Genomic DNA, 22,459 nt, shown 5'->3' with positions numbered 1-22,459 from the left:
TCAAGTCCCCAAACACCATCCAGCCAAACCTCTCTGTATTCTCATTGGCTCACCACCACACAGGTGATCCTGATGCTCTTGCTCTCCCCTTCCTGCATCCAATGTCCATCCACCCGTATACTGACACTTAACACATCTGCACATGCATGTTATTGCTGCTGTGTGTCGCTTTGGTTTCGTCATGAGCGGTGATGCAGGTAAGTACATGACTGTAATAGATCAGTCCTGGTTCAATGAAGAGTACAGGAGGACATGCCAGGATCAACCTACAAGGGGACAACCTGCATGCCAAACAACATAAACTCTATGCCACAGAGCTAAGTGATTCCACAGCCAACAGATTAGAACTAAACTCCTTACTTCTACCACATCCAGTTGTAAATGACTTACAATTAACATGTAAAAGGGGTAACTATTGGAGAGAATGAGTCCCTTTAAGGATCAATGTGGTTGCCTCATTAGGGTTTGGATATGTATGGACTGATTGGATATAGTCAGTTTGGCTTTGTGGTTTGGAAATCATGGCCAGAAGGTTAGATTACATTGGATCCAAGGTGAGGATTCAAAACTAGGTAGGTGCAAGGAGTCAGAGGATGGTAGTGGAGTTTGTTTTTCAGGAAAATTTGGTTGTGAGTATACTTTGGCATGATTCACAAGTTTGCAGTTAACACCAAAAATGATGGCTTGATTGTCACCCCCATACATAATTATTCATTCCACACAGAGGCAGTGGTGTGTTGCAAGTACAGGGTACACTGCCGCAACTCACCAAGACTCCTTGGATAGCATATTCCAAATCCTTGAGCACTTCAAGCTCGGAGAAAAAGTTCAGCAATAGCATGGTTGTTGCCCTCCAACATACACAGCATCCCGACTTGGAGATGCACTGCTGTTCTGGGCCAAAATCCAGGAAATTCTTCCTGAACAGCATTGTGGATGTACTCACATTCTGAGGACTGCAGATCAAGAGGGTAGCCATTATTTACTAGGCCTATGCTGTCATTTTTTTCACAATGATTTTTTTTTTGAAGTTTTGAAAGAATTGACTAATTTGTTAGGTACTCTACTCTTAAATGATCAAGTCATGCATTTATGGTTGAACCCAAACCCGCCTTATTTGTAGGTGAGAATGCTTTGGAGGAAGGATAGCATTCTAAAGAGATCTTGTTAATCATAGTCTCTCCACTGGCTCTATAAAGTAGATCCATGTGCTGTACCTTTTCCTTGAAAGAAACATTGTATTTTTTTACCTAATCATTAACTGCTTAAGATGCAAAGCTGGAAATGTGGACTAGTCTGGAATTGATGGAAAACTAGGACCCTGAACCAGTCAGAAGTAAAATAGAGTTTGGAATTATCAGCACCTGAAAAATGATTCACATATTATTTCACCTTTGCTCTTTTTTCACTCCATTTCACATTGGCACAACAGTGGTAATCAGGAGCTGGTTTAGACCATAAGAAATCGGAGCAGAATTAAGCTATTCTGTTAATTGAGGCAACTCCTACATCGAAACATGGCTGATGTAGTTTTCCTCTCAATTCCATTCTCTTGCCTTGACACTGTGGCCTTTGGCAACCTAACTAATCAAGAATCTTTTAACTACTATCTAATGTATCTGATAACTTGGCCTCCACATGCGCCTGTGGCATTGAACTCCATAGATTCGCCATTCTGTAGATGAAGAAATTTTATCTCTATTCCAAATGTTCATTTATATTGAGTCTATGCCCTCTGGTCCTGATTCGAGCACAGAATATCAACTTCTCCATTAAACCTCTCCTTCAAGTCTCTCTCTTTTCCTATCCCTTTGTCTCCTTTACTCCAGCTTCCACCGCCTTCCCTCTCCATTTCAGGGGGCTACTCCCTACCTTCTTTCTCTTCTCCCCTCACCTTTCTCCACTATTGACTGTTGTTCTGTACTCCTCCCCTTGCCCCTTCCTCTCGCTTCTCCTTCCCCAGCCTTTTTATGCAGGTACCTGCCTGCTTCCTGCTCATACCTTGACAAAGGGCTCAGGCCTGAAACATTGATTACCCTATACTTCCTATAGATGTTGCATGACTGCTAAGTTTCTCCAGAACTTTTGTGTATTGCATATTTTCTCTAAATTCACTCTAACCAGCCCTATTCAGAAGACTTCAATGAAATACCCATGTCCTTTCAAGCTCCAGTGAATACAGGCCTAGAGTTATCAAATGCTCCTCATGCATTACCAATGTTCCAGCCTGAGCCCTTCATCAAGGTAAGCCCGAAATGTTGATTATGTATCTTTGCTCTCTAAAGTACACTGTTTGACCTGTTGAGTTTCTCCAACATTGTGTTTTTACTTCAGTCACAGTGTCTTCAGACTTTCGTTGTTTTACCCCAGCTCCTCATACATTAATTGCCTCATCCCGTAAGAGGATTATTCTTGTAAACCAGCTCTGGGGCTGCCAATGCCAGGGTATCCTTTTTGAGATATGGGGTCCAAAACTACTCACAATATTCCAAATGTTGTCTCACCAATGCTTTATAAAGCTTCAGCATTGCATCCTTTTTATTTATATATATATTCTGATCCTCTTGAAATGAACATCAGCATTGCATTTGCCTTCCTTATTTCTCATTCAACCTGCAAGTTGACCTTTAAGGAATCCTGTACAAAGACTCCTAAGTTCCTTTGGACCTCCAATTTCTGAATCTTCTAATTTAGAAAATAGTCTGTATATATTCCTGACCGACTGTAAAAGCCAGGTATGGGGACACCAATACCTCTGAGTAGGAAACCCTGTAAATGATAGAGGACTAAGCCCAGCACATAACAGGCAAAACTCTCTCTTTCTCTTCATCTGCCTTCCCCAAATCGAGAAAATCTGGATGGAGCATTGCCAACGGAGAGCAGCATCAATTACCAAGTATCCACACCACCCAAGGACATGCTCTGTTCTCATTGCTGCCATCAGGAAAGAGGTGCCATGAGACTCGTATCACCAAGTTCAAGAATAGTTGCTACCCCTCAACTATCAGACTTGAAAATTTATCTCATTCAGAGACTCATTTAAGTACTCTTACTTTGCTCATTATTTATTACTGCATATTTATACTTACATTTACATTGTCAGTTCGTGATTTTATTCTCTCTCATAGTACAGTTTACATTTATCAGTATAGAGATTACTAAACCTGACCCACAGTAAAAAGAAATCTCAGGGCTGTGTGTGATGTTATGTATGTACTCTTGACAATAACTTTGAAACCTCATGCTAAATAATAGTCTCTATAATCTTATCAACCACTAAAGTAAACTGGCCTATAAAATCGAGTCTTTTGCTTCACTCTGAAAGGCTTGAATGACATTTGCAATTTTTCAGTTCTCTGAAACTATTTCTATCATTAATAATTCTTACAAGATCATCACTAATGTGTCCACAATCTCTTCAGCTGCCTCTTTCAGAACTTTGAGCTGTAATCCATCTGGAACAGGTGATTTATTCACCATCAGACCCTTCAGCTTCCCAAGCACAATCACCTTAGTAATAGCAACTGCACTCACTTCTGTTCCTGACTCTCTCAAATTTCTGGCATGTTGCTAGGACCCTGCTGACATTTTTCCATACCTTGTCGCAGGCCTGAAGCCCAAAACATTGATTGTGTATCTTTATCTTTGCTATTTAAAGTACACTGTTTGACTTATTGAGTTTCTCCAGCATTGCGTTTTTACTAGAATCAAAATACATATTCAGTTCATCCACCATTTAGGAAATAGTTAAAAGCTTTTAAGTTGTCTTAATAAGGCAGTGATTGCAATTTTCTCATAGTTTGACATTTGTTATGAATGCATAATAAAAATACACGACATATGACCCTGACCAATTGATTCAATACTTAAAAAAAACCAAGCACCTGGACAAAATTGGCCATTAATCTCAAAAATCATGACTGATAGAAAGTCAAAAAATTAGCAAGTTAAAGCAGTTAGTAATATACCTGAGACTTGTGTAAAGAAGTGATTAAATGCGGTGGTTTTCATCTGGCCTTTCCAGCTGCCTGATCTTGTGAGTCTTGATGTGAATTCAGAATGATGAAGTTAAAAGAAACATTTGCATTTCCCAGCAACTATTTCCTCTATGTTAGGCAGGAAATTAATAGAGGAAAAAAAAGCAAATCCACCATGTTCAATGAGATTGTTTTAATTATTTCTGCTTATTTTACTTTCAATTGTGAATTAAAGTAAGAATTTGGAATACATGATATTGATTTCTCACTTCAAAGAATATTTAGTGGTTAGTAATAAATGATTGCCTTGTGACATTTGAACAATATTGATTTTATTTTAACTGGTTCACATTTAGCTGAATATATGGGTAATTTTTTTTGAGCATTTTAACCAAGTGCTGTTGATCAAGTGCTTCGCACAGCTGAATTTCCACATTATATTTAGAAAGTATGAATAATAGTGGGGAATGTTTAATGTATTTAGTTCAGTATTCCATCCAAATTAAACTATCTACAAGTAAGTAAAGGTTCACATTTTTCTTCAATGCTATTCTCCTTGCTTTTGCCATCTGCAGTTAAGAATTCCAGCAACGTGGATGTCGGAATTGGGTTAATTGTTTGCAGAAGCTGTTCACCGTTGGAACAGTATGCTCGGAGTGCATTTTAATTCATACCATGAATTATGAAAGCTCTTGTTATTAAGATTTTCATACCTAACAGTTGAAAATTAAAAATATTTGCTCCTGACAGTTGTTTATGCTTAACAAAAAGAGAAGGAAAAAGTTGTTTGTCATCAAAAAAAAACCCTGCCTTTTAAAGCACTATTTTGTTTGGTTGAATGGGCTCAAAGTCCATTGGAAGAGATGTTATATGTCTTTTTCTTGCAGAGTGGTAGTGAGAAATTTTGTTCTATTGCCATAATGTGTGTATGTACTAACACATGGCATGTTATTGTGGAGAAGTAATGCACATTTTTCATTGTTTTCCACAAGAGAAATAAAATGGTTATATTATTAACATAGAACATTACAGCACGGTAGAGGCTCTTCAGCCCACTGTGTTGTGCTAACCTATGTAAACCAACACTACAACAATCTAATTCTTTGCTACCTCACATGCATAACCCTCTTTTGTTTTCATCCATGTTCCTATTGAAGAGTCTTTTCAGTGTCCTTATTGTACTAGCCTCCACCACCACCTTGGCAATGCATTCCAGGGAGCCACTACTCTGAGTGGGGGTTTCCTCCAGGTGCTCTGGTCTTCTCCCACCATTCGAAACTTGTAGGTTAATTGGATGTAATTGCACTGCATGGGATCATGGGCCGAAATGGCCTGTTACCATGCTGTATGTCTAAAAAAAGGAAGTGGCAGGGAGGAAATAAGTTGGTATCTCCCCTTCTCTTGCTTTACGGATTGTAATATTTTTGAAATTGTTTTTTTTTAACATGAGCTCAATGCTGAAATAAAGTGTTGAAATAGAACTTAAGTTGGAAAACTGGTCATATAATGGTTGATTGGAAGCAGACAACCCCTATCATTGTGCCTCCTAGTCACAGAGCTGGTACTGAATGTAAATCAGGATACCTTTATCATGGAATGTCCCAAATTATTTTCGGTATATTTTGAAATGGGAAAAAAAGATGCTTGACATAATGTATTTGTTTAAAAAAATGATATCTGAATTGGTATCAAATTGATAATGATCATGTTTATTGTCATTTACTTTGTATAATTTAAATATGCAGCAAAATTCTTACTTGCTGCATCTGAACAGGTATTTTATGGGGGGAAGAAATAACTACAATGCTATTAAATTAAATTTAAAAAGATGATAAATACTAGAGAAAATTTCAAAGGAATAAGAAGGGATTTGGGGAGTATTGAGTGGGACAGGATATTTTCAGGTAAGGATGTAAATGAAAAATGAAGGATATTCAAAAAAGAAATTTTGCGGGTACAGACTTCCAAGGCAGGAAGTCATAGGGAGGCTTGGTTTTCGAGGAATATTGGAAATTTGGTTAGGAGAAAAAGGGAGGTGTACAAGAGGTATAAAGAGCAGGGAGCTGAGAGTTTGAAGGAGGACTACAAGGAGTGTAGAAGGAATCTTAAGAAAGAAATTAAAAAGGCCAAAAAAAGGCACGAAGAGGCTTTGGCAGACAGAGTAAAAATAAATCCAAAGGGCTTCTATAGGTACATTAAAAGTAAAAGATTAGTGAGGGATGAAATTGGACCCCTTGTAGATAGCGACAGTAGGCTGAGTGAGAAGTCAGAGGAAATGGGGGAAATTTTGAATGATTTCTTTGCCTCGGTATTCACTAGGGAAAAAAATATTGAACCAATTGAAGTAAAGAAAAATAGTGGGGAGGTCATGAAGCATATAAGGATAACTGAGGAGGCTGTGTTGAAAAAGATAAAGGTGGATAAATCTCCGGGACTGGACAAAATATTCCCAAGGACACTCAGGGAGGCTTGTGGACAGATAGTGGGGCCATTAACAGAGATATTTAGGATGTCACTGGTCACGAGGGTAGTGCCAAAGGATTGGAGGGTGGCGCATGTGGTTCCGCTGTTTAAGAAAGGGTCCAAATGTAAACCTGGGAATTATAGGCCCGTGAGTCTGACGTCTGTGGTGGGTAAGTTGATGGAAAGTGTTCTGAGGGATGGTATTTACAAATATTTGGAGGTACAGGGATTGATAGAGAGTAATCAGCATGGTTTTGTCAGGGGTAAATCATGCTTGACAAACCTTATAGAGTTTTTCGAGGGGGTTACAAAAAAGTTTGAAGAAGGGAAGGCTGTGGATGTTGTCTATTTAGACTTTAGTAAAGCTTTTGACAAAGTTCCCCACAGGAGGTTAGGAAAAAAGGTGGAGGCATTAGGTATAAATAAGGAGGTAATGCAATGGATTCAGCAATGGTTGGGTGGGAGGTGGTGGAAAATTGTTTGTCCAATTGGAGGCCGGTGACTAGTGGAGTTCCTCAGGGATCGGTCTTGGGTCCACTATTGTTATATATATTAACGATCTGGAAGTAGGGGTGGAGAATTGGATAAGCAAGTTTGCGGCTGATACAAAGATTGGTGGTGTTGTGGACAGTGAGAAAGATTACCATAGATTAAAAGGTGATTTAGGAAGGCTGGAGGTGTGGGTTGAGAAATGGCTGATGGAATTTAATACAGATAAGTGTGAGGTGTTACATTTTGGAAAGGCAAATCTAAATAGGTCATCTGCATTAAATGGTAGGCTATTGAGATGTGCAGGCCAACAAAGGGATTTAGGAGTTGTGGTAAATAGTACCCTCAAGGCTGATACTCAGGTTGATGGTGTGGTGAAGAAGGCATTTGGAATGTTGGCCTTCATAAATCGGAGTATTGAATTCAAGAGTAGGGAGGTTATGATGAAATTGTACAAGGCATTGGTGAGGCCAAATTTGGAGTACTGTGTACAGTTTTGGTCACCAAATTATAGGAAAGATATAAACAAAATAGAGAGAGTGCAGAGAAGGTTCACGAGAATGTTGACAGGATTTTAAGGTTTGAGTTACAGGGAAAGGTTGTGCAGACTGGGGCTTTTTTCTCTGGAGCGTAGAAGATTGAGGGGTGACTTGATAGAGGTGTTTAAGATTTTAAAAGGGACAGACAGAGTAAATGTGGATAGGCTTTTTCAATTAAGAGTGGGGGAGATTCAAACTAGAGGGCATGGTTTAAGATTAAAGGGGGAAAATTATAAGGGGAACACGAGGGGAAATTTCTTGACGCAAAGGGTGGTGGGGATGTGGAATGAGCTTCCGGGAGACGTGGTTGAGGCGGGATCATTGGTTACATTTAAGGATAGACTGGATAGTTACATGGATAGGAGAGGACTGGAGGGGTATGGACCGGGTGCTGGTCAGTGGGACTAGGAGGGTGGGAATTTGTTACGGCATGGACTAGTAGGGCCGAACTGGCCTGTTCTGTGCTGTAAATGCTTATATGGTTATATGGTTATAAATATAGGTGGATAATAAATATTCAGAGTTATCCTGGTGCAAAAAAAGTGACTGGAATGGGGTAGACCAATGGTTCTCAAACTTTTTCTTTTTACTCCCATACCACTTTAATTCATAGAGTTTTTCGAGGGGGTTACAAAAAAGTTTGATGAAGGGAAGGCTGCGGATGTTGTCTATTTAGACTAATCTGTGATTAGTAAGGAATTGCTTAAGGCAGGGGTGTCAAACTCAAATTCACGGAGGGCCAAAATTAAAAACTTGGACTGTCGAGGGCCGAACTAAATATTTATTGAAAATTTTCAACAACATCTGCATGTTTTCTCTTCTTTCAACATATAACATAACAATTACAGCACGGAAACAGGCCATTAGGCACCTGGAGGAAACCCCCACTCATATGTAATGTTAAACTTTAGGATATAACTTTAGGAGGATAATGTTACAGGTCAGGAGTAGGTAGCTCAAGTTCACCCTTTGCTTGACCTGAGGGAAACATATTTGGTCCCTGTGGAGATGTAGTCAGCATTCACAGGCTGTGTCCATTTTGGCCTGCATCAGGACTCAGCATTTCCTGCTCACTCCTCAGGCTCTAGGCCTCTATTCACCCTCGACCCACCATCCCTCTACCTGACCAGTCCTTTACCCAACCTCTACTCACCCCTCACTCCACTCGCTCTGCCTCTACCCACCCCATCCTATACACACCCCTCTACTGCCTCTCCCCTCAACCTGTTCCTCCCTCTACCCGTCTCTCACCCTCTAATCACCCCTCCCCTACTCGTCCTGCCCCTCCCCTTTTACCTCTTCCCTATCCACCCCTCCTTCTACCCATCCCTCCCTCTAACTGCCCCTTGCACCACCATAACTTCCCCTGCCCATTACTCCTCACCTACACCCTCTGCCCACCCCTGCTTACCCACCCACTCAGGCCCAGCACGCTGCCGATCAGCCTTTGCGGACTGCCACCATCTCTCTCTTCACGTGCAGGGCCGAACCAGCCCTCCCTGGGGTCCGCGCGGGTGCAAGCGCTGAAGGCCGTGGCAACCGGGAGAAGTGCGCTCGCGCTGTGGAAGGGCCTCGCGCTGCCCGGGGGCCATGCGCAACCTGCCATGCCCGTCGCGCCGACAGGAAATCACAGGCGCTCGCCCATCTGCCGCACCGCTCGACAGGTGGGAGAAGTGACTGGTTGTGCGGGGGGCCTTCCAACTGGCTTGCCGGCTGATGACATCAACAGACTTCTCGTGTTACAATTTCTCGTGTTAGAATGGGGAAGGATGTGCAATAAGGGGGAGGATAGTGGGGGTGACATTACCAAAAAACAGCATCGGCTCTCGCAGCAGGGTGGGCCACCTCTAATACATTTTTGAAATGATCTTGCGGGCCAAATATAATTATATCGCGAGCCAAATTTGGCCCGCGGACCAGAGTTTGACATGTGTGGCTTAAGGTGTATGTGGGTGGAAAGAAAATGTTTGAAAACCACTGTTTTAATTGTACCTCATTGACTCGTTATGTGCACGGTTTCATAACTCCAAAAGAAATGGGCCATGACCATTTTTCTCAAGCAAAATATTTCAGTAACAATTGGGTCTAGAGCAGTGATTCTCAACCTTCCCTTCCCACTCACATACCATCTTAAGCAATTCCCTACTAATCACAGAGCACGGATGGCAGAGGGATGACTTAAAGTGGAATGTGAGAGGAAAGATAAAGGTTGAGAACCACTGGGGTTGACAGACCTTTAGTGGTGTCAGCAGTTCATGATTAGCATAACAAGAGGAGGTTCAAGCTGTTGGAAATAAACTTTTCTTGAACTGAGAGGTACTGGTCTTCAGGCTTTGTACCTTCTGCCCAAAGGTAGCAAGCAGAAGAGGTTGTGACTAGGGTAATGGGGTCCTTGATGATGTTGGTTACCTTCTTGTAGTAGCACTCCACAAAAGATACCTTCAGTGGACTTGGCTATGATTGCTATCTTCTGGGACCTTCTGCATTCCTGGGCTTATAATAACCAAACCAGGATATGATGAAACAAATTTATGTAAATTGGAAACAGAATGCTGATGTGACTTCTTGTTCAAATCTTCATCTCTAATAGATATACACACAGAGTAAATAATTGTTTTTAACACGTTTATTAGAGAGCAATTTGTTAACATAACAATTACAGCACGGAAACAGGCCATTAGGCCCTTCTAGTCCGCACCGAACCAAACACCCCACTCTAGTCCCACCTCCCTGCACAATGCCCATAACCCTCCATCTTCTTCTCATCCATATAACTGTCCAACCTTTTCTTAAATAATACAATTGACTCCACCGCCACTATTTCTCCCGGAAGATCATTCCACACGGCTACCACTCTCTGAGTAAAGAAGTTCCTCCTCATGTTACCTCTAAACCTCTGCCCCTTAATTCTTAACTCATGTCCTCTTGTTTTAATCTTTCCTCCTCTTAACGGAAATAGTCTATCCACATCCATTCTGTCTATCCCTTTCATAATCTTAAGTACTTCTATCAAATCCCCTCTCAACCTTCTACGCTCCAAAGAATAAAGACCTAATCTGTCCAATCTCTCCCAGGTAACATTCTGGTAAACCTTCTCTGCACTCTCTCCACTCTGTTTATATCCTTCCTATAATTAGGCGACCAGAACTGCACACAGAACTCCAAATTAGGCCGCACCAACGTCTTATACAATCTCAACATCACCTCCCAACTCCTATATTCCATGCAATGATTGATAAAGGCCAGCATACTAAAAGCCTTCTTCACCACCCTATTCACGTGAGTTTCTACCTTCAGGGAACGATGTACCGTCACTCCTAAATCTTTCTGCTCTTCTGTATTCCTCAATGCTCTCCCATTTACCACGTATGTCCTATTCTGATTCTTCTTACCAAAATGAAGCACCTCACACTTATCAGCATTAAATTCCATCTCCCATTTTTCAGCCCACTTTTCTAAGCAGCCCAAATCCCTCTGCAATCCTTGAAAACCTTCTTCATTATCCACTATTCCACCTATCTTAGTATCGTCTGCATATTTACTAATCCAATTCACCACCCCATCATCTAGATCATTAATGTATATAACGAACAACAATGGGCCCAATACAGATCCTTGAGGCACACCACTGGTCACCGGCCTCCAACCTGACAGACAATTATCCACTACCACTCTCTGGCCTCTCCCTTTCAGCCAATGTTCAATCCATTTGACTATCTTAAAATTTATACCTAAAGACTGCACCTTCCTAACTAACCTTCCATGTGGTACCTTATCGAAGGCCTTATAGACAACATCCACTGTGCTACCCTCATCCACATTCCTAGTCACCTCTTCAAAAAATTCAATCAGATTGGTCAAACATGACCTTCCTCCCACAAATCCATGTTGAGTGCTCTTGATCAGACCCTGTCTATCCAGATGTTTATAAGTACTATCTCTAAGAATTTTCTCCATTAATTTACCTACCACAGTCGTCAAACTTACAGGCCGATAGTTGCCAGGCTTCCTCCTTGAACCCTTTTTAAATAACGGAACCACATGCGCAATGCGCCAATCCTCCGGCACTATCCCCATATCTAATGACATTTGGAAAATTACCGCCAGAGCCTCTGCTATTTCCTCCTTCACTTCTCTCAATGTCCTGGGGAAGATCCCGTCTGGTCCCGGAGACTTATCCACCTTTATATTCTTCAGAAGCCTTAAAACTACACCTTTTGTAATCTCTATATTCCCCATATTTACCCAATTTGCTTTTTTTATCTCACATCTCCCAATATCCTTCTCCTTAGTGAATACCGAAGAAAAGAAACTGTTCAATATCTCCCCCATTTCTCTAGGCTCCACACACAGTTTTCCGCTCTGATTTTCTAAGGGACCAATTTTGTCTCTAGCTTTCCTCTTACCATTAACATATTTGTAGAACTCTTTTGGATTAGTTTTCACCCTGCTTGCCATAGTTTTCTCGTACCTTCTTTTAGCTTTCCTAATTCCTCTCTTAAGATTCCTCTTACATTCAATGTATTTTTCAAACATCTCCTTAACTCCATGCTTCTTATATCTAATGTACGCCTCCCTTTTTCTTCGAACCAAGTTTCCACTATTCCTTGAAAGCCACGGCTCTCTCAAACCTTTTGCCCCTCCTTTTAACCTAACAGGAACATAAAGCTTTTGCACTCTCAAAATCTGATCTTTAAAAGACTTCCATCTCTCTACTACATCCTGCCCATAAATCAAATTGTCCCAATGCACACCCTGCAAGTCCTTTCGCATCTCCTCAAATCTAGCTTTTCCCCAATCAAAAACCTCAATCCTTGGCCCTGATTTCTCTCTTTCCATAATGACATTGAAGCTGATGGCATTATGATCACTGGACCCGAAGTGCTCGCCAACACTAACCTCTATACTTGTTCTATACTTTCCCATTAGAAAGCAAATTCTTCAATGAACAGTTCACAGACAGTTTATCTTGTTGTGTTACCAGTTGAATGTCACCATTGTCACACTTGGACCTGAAAGCCCGAAAGCTAAAATAGTATGAATGTGGTCTGGTAAATGGACTAATATAGAGCTGATTTGTCAAGTGAAGGAAAGCGAAGTTTTGTGCTACCTTCCCATTTGAAATAATAATTGCTCTGAGTACAGCTGCAGTGGTATGTTGCTCTTAACATCCAAACAGCTAGTCCTTGCACACTTGTAGTTGTTAGTTTGATCTCGAATGGTTTAGAGACCCTGCATTTGACAGAGATTGGTGTCCATCTCTTCTTTGGCTTGGCTTCGCGGACGAAGATTTATGGAGGGGGTAAATGTCCACGTCAGCTGCAGGCTCGTTTGTGGCTGACAAGTCCGATGCTGGACAGGCAGACACGGTTGCAGCGGAAAATTGGTTGGTTGGGGTTGGGTGTTGGGTTTTTCCTCCTTTGCCTTTTGTCAGTGAGGTGGGCCACCTCACTGGTGTCCATTTAATTACAAACCAATTGCCAGAAATGTGAAGACTGGGATGAATAAAGATAACAAGCATGATTTGAATGGGCCAACTTCCAAACTAAAATAGGAAAATGGTGGAATTACTCAGCCAACTTCCAAATTAAAATAGGAAAATGGTGGAATTACTCAGCAGGTTTCAGTGCATCTCTGGACCAAAAAAAGTTAATATTTCAGGTTTAATTACCTTTCATTAGAACTAGTGCCTGTAAAAAGTAGAAAGTTTTTTGAAGCATCAAATATAATGAAAGATGAACTGGCACTGTGAGCCAAGGTAACTTTTAAATTGTGAGCAAGTGCCATTGAAGAGTGAGATGTTGAAAGTAGGTGTGTGACATTAACCATGATCCTTGGATACAATAATATGAGAAACACTGAATATTCTGAACAGCCCTTTTAAGTATGTGCGAATCCAAAATGAAAACGGTAAGACTTTTACTTGGGATCCTCTTATTTGGTTGGAGCCTAAAGCATTTACGAAGGAAACACAAGAGGCTGTAGATAAAGGAGCAAAAAACAACCTGTTGAATGAGCTCAGGGTGTCAAAGCAACATCAGTGGGGAAAGAATGGTCAAAGGTTTCTGTGAAAGTCATTTTTGTCAACACCTTATTGAAAAGGGGGAACAGAAACCATGAAGGAAGAAAGAGATTAAAGAGACAAACTGAAGATTGGAGATATTGATTTTTATCCAAAGCTGTCTGTTTTGAATGCGACATGAAATGTAGTTTATTTTCAATAGACTAATGTAACAATTAGTCTGCTTTTACCTCCTCATTAATATAGTGAATAGAAATACAGGGGACAACAAAACAATAAAAAGAGGTATTGTTTATTATCACTTCTTGCTCGTTTTCTGTCACAATTATTTTTAATTTTAAATAGAGGTGAAAAAAGATTTTTACCATTCCTTAAAATGTCTACTTGTGATTGTGATTGCCACTTAAGGACTATCAAAATGAACAGAAATAGAGTCTAGCTACCCAGGTTCAAGACCGAGCGTGTGTTAGAGAAATTTGATGATATGCATTGGGTAGGCTGACCATTCAAGGTTCAAGGTTCCTTTTTATTGTCATACATAAAAATGTAATATATATGATATACTCCAAGCTTTGTCTGCAGTAAGGCAAGCAAAGATTCATCATGAGCATTGCTCAGTGCCCCCAACAATGAGAGAAAGAGCAGCAAAAGAGAGTCCCTTCAGAGTCATTGACTGTCCATGGATTTGCCTCCAGTGCTTCCGCAGCCTTTGCAACGTCACATACTTCTGTTCAAACTATTGGCAAGCTCTAATGATACAATCAGGAAGCCTTCAGTGGTCAAGGCCCTTCTTGCCCTTAGCACCCTCTCAAATCCCAGTTCCGGTACTTGGCCCCCTTAAGCCATTTTTCAGAAGCCCGCAGCTTGTGTGGGTCCTTCAGCCGCTGAACCCCCTGCACACCCACTGCCTTGGTCACCTTCCCTATAGGGTCATCTCCCATGCTTCTTAATGAGGTGTTCACCCCAATTCTGGTGCCCTTCGCTAGTCCAGTGCTCCTCTGGTATGTTACCCAGCATAAGCGCTGTCATCTTGGGTACCTACCTCTGTGGTTGCAGAGTTTTAAAAAGTACATCTCTGGCCCCTTTGACAGGCTCTTTAAAGCCTGTACAGAACTGTTAGAATCAGGGCCATGCAGTTGGACCCTGCAGAGCAGCACTGTGTCTCCACTATTGCTCTCCTGGGACCACACCAGCAGCAGCGCCACTGCCGTAACAGGATGTACAAGATAGTTCTTATTAGGTTTTACATGGCTTTTCTGTGGAGCTTGACTACCCAATCTGAGCCTGACGAGGTCCCTATTGTTGTGTCCTGTGCTGATCTGGTATCAAACAAATTACAAGTCTCAGTGTTAAATTTTATACCTAAGCAGACATGTACGTTCTAAAACATGCACTTAATTGTTCCCATACAATGCATTAATTTTAGGTTAGAAAATGTGCCATTTTTCCAGGGATCGTAACTAGTGTTTTAAATTTTTTGTAGTTTTTATTGAATATTTGAAATCTTGACCCTGATTTTCCCAACATTTTGGTTTTGAACTGTGTAAACATTCCAGCCTCTGCTTAGTAACTGTATGACTTTTCACTTGTTATGATTTTATCAGGTACCTGAATAATTGGGTTCTGGATATCCTGTGTGGTTTTTGTCACCAAATTTATGAACGGATATATTGGCATTCAAGGAAGTCCCAGCTGATTGCAATGATAAACCCTTAAAGAAATTAGGCCTGTGTCTTTGGGGCAGAGTGATCTTAATTTTTAAAAATAGTTTATTTAAAATTTTTGACCGTCCATGCAGTCAATTACAAAATTTAAAATTACAAGTACAAAAGCAAATCCAGTATTTACTCCATGATGGCTGTGCACCCCCCCCCCCACCCCCAGAAAAGACCCCAAAGAAAAATATAGATATGGAAAGAAAAGGATTAAGAAAAAGGACAGAAAGAAGAGAAAGCAGAATGGATTGCTGAAAAGTGCCACACACTCCACCGATCATAAATTCATATTTAATTTTATTTGGAGAAGATCAACACAGGTCTCAAGGGTTAGGAAGAACACAACTAAAAAAATTACACCTGAAAATTGTTCATCTGTACGCCAAACTTGTAAAAATATGCCATACTTATTTTAAGTTATAGGTTATTTTCTCGCGGGAATACAGCTATGCATTTCTGCATTCCAACCTAGATGTGAATCAGATTTCCGTGTAACTGCTCTACATTTTCTATCCTCTGCCAGCGCAATTTTAACAAATTCTCTGATATTTAGATAGTTTCAATTTAGTTCTTATCCCTGTAATATTACCCAATAAAAATAATTCTGGGTTTTGTGGAAATCTGCTATTTTCAAATAAGAGTGTATCTAAGGGATAAATTAGGCCCAACAATGTTTTACTAAGTTGTAATGATGTGGAGACTCTGATTTGAAATTTATGTCAACAATGTATCTCTTACTTCAAACGGGAACCCCCAAGCAAGGGGCTTACAAGTCCAGGCAGAGATGGAAATCAGACTTAAATGTAAGGATAGTTGAGAAAACCTTGTTTCCATTTTGTGTGTCTGTACTGACTGAGCCAGTTATTGTCCAGTTTAATATTTTTTCTACTATTTTGATACATTCAGTTAGATTGTAGTCTTTTCCCAGCTCTTTGTTCATAGTTTACACGAAATATATAATTTATAGTTGGTGACTTTGTCAAGCATTCTCAGCTATAATGTAGTCTAGGATCTTATCAGAATTAAAATTAATTTACTGCGGGATGATGGTACGATATTTACCTCTTAATCAGATTAATCTGTTTGATTTTCCAGATACTAGAATGATTTAAGAGGGTTAGAAGTGTTATCATTTGATTGACATGCCTGCTGGATTTGTACTAGAAAGCTACTTTAAGCAGCAGTTAATATAATAGCTATATTGTTTTGCAGGCATATTTCTTTATCCTAATCAACTGATTAGGATAAAGAAGTTGTAGAGCCTGTTATATGCTTTGGCCAATCAATCTATTTACAATGCTCCATCAAGTGTCAGAAGAATTGTGTCATTAACAGCAAAAGTTGTATTGTCCATTTCATAAAAGTGTTCCTTTTTTAATATTTGGCATGAAGTTGAATTCTGCATTCCTCCATCAAGCAGTTTTCATCCCACCTGACTTAAATCTTCACATCATTTACTTTGCTCTTCTTCTACATTTATTACCTTTGTCTTCAAACCTCTGCCATTCACATGACTTATTTTTTTCCATCATCTCCTTGACTTATCCACCTACCAACCCAGTTTCTTACAGTGCCCACTCTTGGATCAAAATCTTCAAGTAACATTGAAAGGTATTATCAAACTTCAATCCTCATCTTTAACTATCCAGTTGCCACCTACAGCTATCAATCTGTTTAGTCACATTTTTTTTTGTCTTTGATTTCCAGAATATTCTCATTGTTGGCCATCACTGAAATTCCCCTTTTTGTTGTTCCTGACTTTTATCTTAAGTAATTGCAGTTTGGATGTTTTTGGACATTAGCTGTTCATCACCAGTCCTGGTATGGTGACATCAATGCCTGTTCTCCTTTGTCAAAACTTGCATCAAGATCATCTTGGCATGGTTTATTTTCTTCTTGTCAAATTATTTATTTATACTCTTCTCTGCCTCCAAATAAACCAGTAGCAAACATGAAGAGTTCATGGATTTCTTTGTCACAAACAATGTGATTATCATTTCAGCTGTTTTTTTTTCCACTTTGCCCATATCCACTGTCAACTCCTCAAGGTTTTCCTTGTCCTACCGTGGACACTTCATTTTTCAGAGATTTATGTATATTTACAGCATGTGTCCTTCATGCGGACTAGAAAGGCCAACATGGCCTGTTTCCGCTCCGTAAATGGTTATATGGTTATATTCATGACAGCCAAGAAAGATTTCACCAGGCTATTTATCTAGTTTTGGATTATACTTGACTTGCCATAATCAAAGTACTTTTTAAATGTGGTGAAGAGTTGTTGCCTCTACCACTCATTTGCGTGCTGAGTTCCAGAATCCTATTCCTGGATTTTTTTTTAAATCTCAATTCTTTCTTTAGTAAATGTGTTATTTTACTGAAAAAATTAGAAGAAGAATGAAACCAATGAAATCCAGCAGAAAATGTAATCCCTAAAATACCATTTGAAAGCCTGGAAGGAAACTGTTCCAAAATATGGTCATACCAGCTCTGAACAGTTTTATTTTCAATGTGGGATTCCCCTGGCAGATGCAATTGGAATGAGTCCACCTGTTTTCTCATTAACTGAATTTTTTTTTTCTGGACTGCAAAGAGTTTATTCAAACAGTAATTTCATTAAAATCAAGAAATTTTGAGAGTGGAATTTAGCCAACTTATTAAAGTACAACTCCAATTATCTGAAATGGTCAGGAAACGTGTTGGATAAATGGTTTTTTTTCCGGAGAATTTTTTTTTAAAAACAGCCCAGTCGCAACAGGTAATCACTTGTAACTGTGTTTAAACAACAACAAACAACAAGGGAAGACATTTTAAGCATTAGAATAATGTTTAATTCTTACCAAAAAAAAAATGCTGGGTGCCACTGTTCACCAAGACAAACTCAATTGCCACCAATCCCCGACACGCCCCCACCACTGCCACTGATCCCTGGGGAGGCTTCCTGGGCCAGTGGAATACTCACTGGCGAGTTGGCAGGCTCCTGTCTCCCTGGTCACCTGAGCTCTCGACCCCGATGCCCGAGTCTTGACTCTGAATCCTCCACTGGTAGGCCTACCATGTGCGTTAGTAGGCCGAGGGGTGGGTTCATAGTCAGCATCAGGGAGCTCCGCAGTGCCAAGGAGGGGAGAGAACGCCACTGACCCCTGCTCCCACCATGATGACATCAGGATAAGGGATTCTTCCAACTGCTTGTTGCCGGGAGACAGCAGCATGCAGTCTTAAAGAGAGAGTTGGAGAGAAAAGTCAATAGGGGAAGGTAAAGAAGAAATGGAAAGAGAGAGGGGAGGGGAGGGAGTTACCTGAAATGAGGACAATTGTCGATGTAATTTCATGTTGGGTGAATTTTTTTCAATCTGTGAAGTCAGTTCAGGTCCAAAAAATTTTGGATAAATGAGGATTTCTGATTTGTTTCAGATATCGTCATTTATCTGAAATTTTTCAAAAAAATTGGATAAATGAGGATTTCAGAGAATCCAATTTCAGATAATAAGAATTATACTGTAATTTTATCCGAAGGGTGTAAGATTCACCAGATGAAACCATGGCTGACTTTGTGGAGATAAATAGTCATTGCCAAATTCAAGTAAAGCGTAACTTTTATTAAATAAAAGATCAGCTAACCCAGCCCATATTGGACAACCATCCCAGTAACTTTATGATATGTGCAGCTTAATTCATTGCCAAGTAACGCATTTGTTCATTGAACAGTAAAAAGAGCTTGTTGAAGATTTAATTTTTTTGAAAGGGTGCATACAATGTTAATGGAACTAAAATTTTCAATGCTAGTCCACTTTAAAATCTAGCTCTTGAATCCTTAACTCAGCTATTCTCAATATTTTTTTTGGTTATGACCCTCTTAGGGGTTTGTGTTCTTCCCCCCCCCCCCCCTTCTCTATGAAGTAGTCAAGTTTAATTGGTTTCTTCTGTACTTCTCTCTTAATGACTGAATAAAAAGATTTTTAAAATTATGTTATGGGAGGTAACAGAAATATAATTGTGCTGTGGCCTCTGGGGGAGGGGAGAACTGGTTGGGGTTGTATGCCCCCTGTTAAGAAAGGCAGATTTAACATATTTCAAGCAAAATAAGTTGAAACTGAAATGTTCATTTTCTAAATTGTCTTAAATTTAACGGTACTGTGTTTAGTCAAATATAAATAAAAACAGAAAATTTGGGGGTTACTCAACTGATGAGGCAGCATCTGTGGGATAGAAAAAAATGTGAATGTTTAAAGTTAATGGCACTTCACATTCTTGGATGCTATCTGATCAAATATGTACAGCCAACAATTGTATTTTATTTCAGATTTCTGGCATCTATAGTTGTTTTGCTTTTAACATGGTACAAGCACATGATGTTCATGCTGACAGTAATCACATTTGACTGCATCTATATCTTAACATTACCTGCCTGTTCATCTGTTTGTTTAAATACCTCTTAAATGTTGCTATTATATATGTTTCCATCATTTCACCTGGCACTATGTTCCAGGGATTTATCGCACTGTTTTTAAAAAAAAGACTCATAAATCTCCTTTGAACTTTCTTCCTTTCCAATTAAAGTTTGCCCTCTAGCGTTTGACATTGCCATCCTGCAAAAAAACCCTCTTATTTGCCCTCTCTTTCTCATATTTTAGATCTCATTACCTCTCAGCCTCTGACACTCCTGAGAAAAAAATCTAATTTTGTCCAACCTCTCTTTATAACTAAACACTCTCATCTATGCAACTCACTGATAAACCTCCTCTCCGAAGCCTTCATGTCCTTCCTATAATGCAGTGACCAAAAATGCACAGTGCTTCAAATGTGGCTCAACCAGTTTTATGCAGCTGCAGTATGACTTCCAAACTTTCATACTCAACACCCTTACCTGTGAAGCCACCTGTGAAAGCTATGGACTCGCACCCAAGATCCCTCTGTATAGCAATGTTCCTGCCATTTACTGTATACTTTCCTCTTCCATTTGACCTCTCCAAGTGCAACACCACACACTTGTCCATATTAAATCCAATCTACAATTTCTCTGTGCAGATTTCAGATCCTCCTGTATCCTTTGATCACCTTTAATTATTCAGAACTCTCCTAATTTACATGTTACCTAATTTACATGTTAATTTACATGCTATCTGCAAACCAATCAATCAACCCATCTACATTTTTGTCCAAAAGAGATCCCAGCACCGGTTCTTGCAGCATACCATTGGTAACTGACTTCCAGTCAGAATACCACACCTCTGTCTTCTATAGCTATGCCAATTTTGAATACAGTGTACCGAATCTCCAGAGATCCCATGTGGCTTGATTTTTCTGGATCAGCTTTCTATGAGGGAAGAAAGTCAATGTATACATGTCTTGCCCTATGGAAGTAAAACAAGAAAATCTGTAGGCACTGTGGCTGAAGTAAAAACACAATGCTGTAAAAATTCAGTTGGTCAAACAGTGTCCTTTATATAGCAAAGATAAAGGTTAGGGTTAGACGTTTTGGGCTTGAGTCCTTCATCAGTGTCTACTACCCCCCTGCCCTTAGCTCATCAACCATTATCATCACCTCAAAAAAAAATGCAATGAAATTTGTAAGACACGACTTCACCTGCAAAATATTGTGCTGACTTTCCTGAATATTTCTCCAATGAGTTCCCAACATTGGTGTAAGGTACACCAGCCTATTATTTTCCTGGTTTGTCTCTGATGCCCTTCTTAAACAGAATTGGCTGTTTCCAGTCCCATGGGACTTCACCTGTAGCTAAAGAGAATGTAAAACTCTCTATCAAGGCCCCAGCTGTCTTTTCGGTTGTTTCTATCAATAATCTGGGATAGATCCCACCTGGATTGGGAACTTAATGTTCTCCAACACATTATCCTTCTTGATATCAGCATGCCTCTCCCTGCCTTTGCTATCCTCCATGTCCTTCTCCTTGGGAAATGCAGATGCAAGGTGCTCATTTAATACCTTGCTCTCTTTTTGCTGACTCAATGCACAACTTAAGTTCTTGAGGCACCTTATCCTCTTGTCATTACCCTCTTGTTTTTAAAGTATGTATAAAATACCTTTCGCCCTTATTCCCAATGACATTTCATGGTGCCTGATTACTTGTTAAAGTTCTCTCCTGTTTCCTCAAGACCTGCCTGATTTCATTTTTCCTGAACCTTGTATATATTTTCAGATTACTGATTATATGATTGACTCTCTCTAATGTTACTTGTCTTGATTTGTCCCATGTTGTTTATAAATAGTGATCCAAGGTTCGTGCAGGAGCATTTCTCTCTAGAACTAGATCCAGTGACATATTAGGCACCACAATTTTATGCTGACTTTTTGTTTGCATAATGAACTCAAGACAAAACATGTGATAGTTATAGAAATTAGTTAAATAAAAATGATTTCCCCCTATGCAGAACCTCCTCTCAAAATAGGTGAATAAAAGACTGATATGTAATACCATATAGATAGAAAAATAATCTTAATTTTTTTCCCATTCTATTTAAGTGAAAAGCTAAAATAATTTTTTTTTCTGGAAACAATTATTTTATATAAAATGTGCTATTTTTGTATAATGTGACAATTTGTATGATTACATTCGGACAATGCAATTGTGACAGGCAAAAAAAAAATTGTCCGAAGATTTTCCTTCTCTTTGCTAACCTCCCTCCGTGTAATATTGACCACACAATTGCCACTTTTACTGTTGAATCTGCGTTTGCAAAACTGATTATTTAAAAAATTAAATGTCAGCCTAAATGTTTGTTGTAATTAGAGTCAGATGGCAGGTTTTACTTTGTTGAGATTCTGTTCCACAGTTTCAAAGCAGTGGAATATTACACAGAAAGGAACACCTGAGTGGAAAAATTAGTTTGATCTCAGAAGGAGAGCATTTTTACACTGTTTTATTGACACTTTCTATAGGTAGAGCTGTGAAAACTTGTTGTAACAATTGAAAACTGACATTATTATTAGAAGTACTATCAAGTTGTTCTGCTTAATAATTGTGAAAGAAGAATGTTTTTCTGAAAAGTACATGATATGTTAAAAAACCGAATGGGTGAATGCATTCTTAAGGTTCTGGAATTGGTAATTTCCTGGTTTGAGAATACTGGATTTAGGAGATGTTGCATGTAGAGAAGGCAGTGGGGTATATAAAGTGTTTCCATGAACAAGAAGGCAAAAAGTAAGCAAATTATTCTCCCTTACATAAGCTAAGTTGGATGGTAGATTTTGTTCTGCCTTGATAAGTTGTGAAAAATTGTTAGTACATTTGAATA

General features: G+C 39.6%; 1 protein-coding gene across 11 annotated transcripts in view; it reads left to right on the top strand.

Moving 5' to 3' along the window:
- srfbp1 (serum response factor binding protein 1) overlaps positions 1 to 22,459 on the top strand; it is a 233,650-nt gene that overhangs the window by 118,951 nt on the left and 92,240 nt on the right. For 8 of the 11 annotated variants that reach the window (XM_069893689.1, XM_069893755.1, XM_069893681.1 and 5 more), the window contains one exon: positions 2,125 to 2,244. The exons of the other annotated variants lie outside the window; for them this stretch is intronic. In XM_069893689.1, coding sequence (XP_069749790.1) covers positions 2,125 to 2,244 — 120 coding nt within the window. The remainder of the gene's footprint in view (positions 1 to 2,124; positions 2,245 to 22,459) is intronic. 11 annotated transcript variants of the gene reach the window in all.

Source organism: Narcine bancroftii, chromosome 1, assembly GCF_036971445.1.
Source record: "Narcine bancroftii isolate sNarBan1 chromosome 1, sNarBan1.hap1, whole genome shotgun sequence".
NCBI lineage: Eukaryota > Metazoa > Chordata > Chondrichthyes > Torpediniformes > Narcinidae > Narcine > Narcine bancroftii.
The sequence above is the reverse complement of the archived record's forward strand: the minus strand, read 5'-3'. Positions and strand labels throughout refer to the sequence as shown.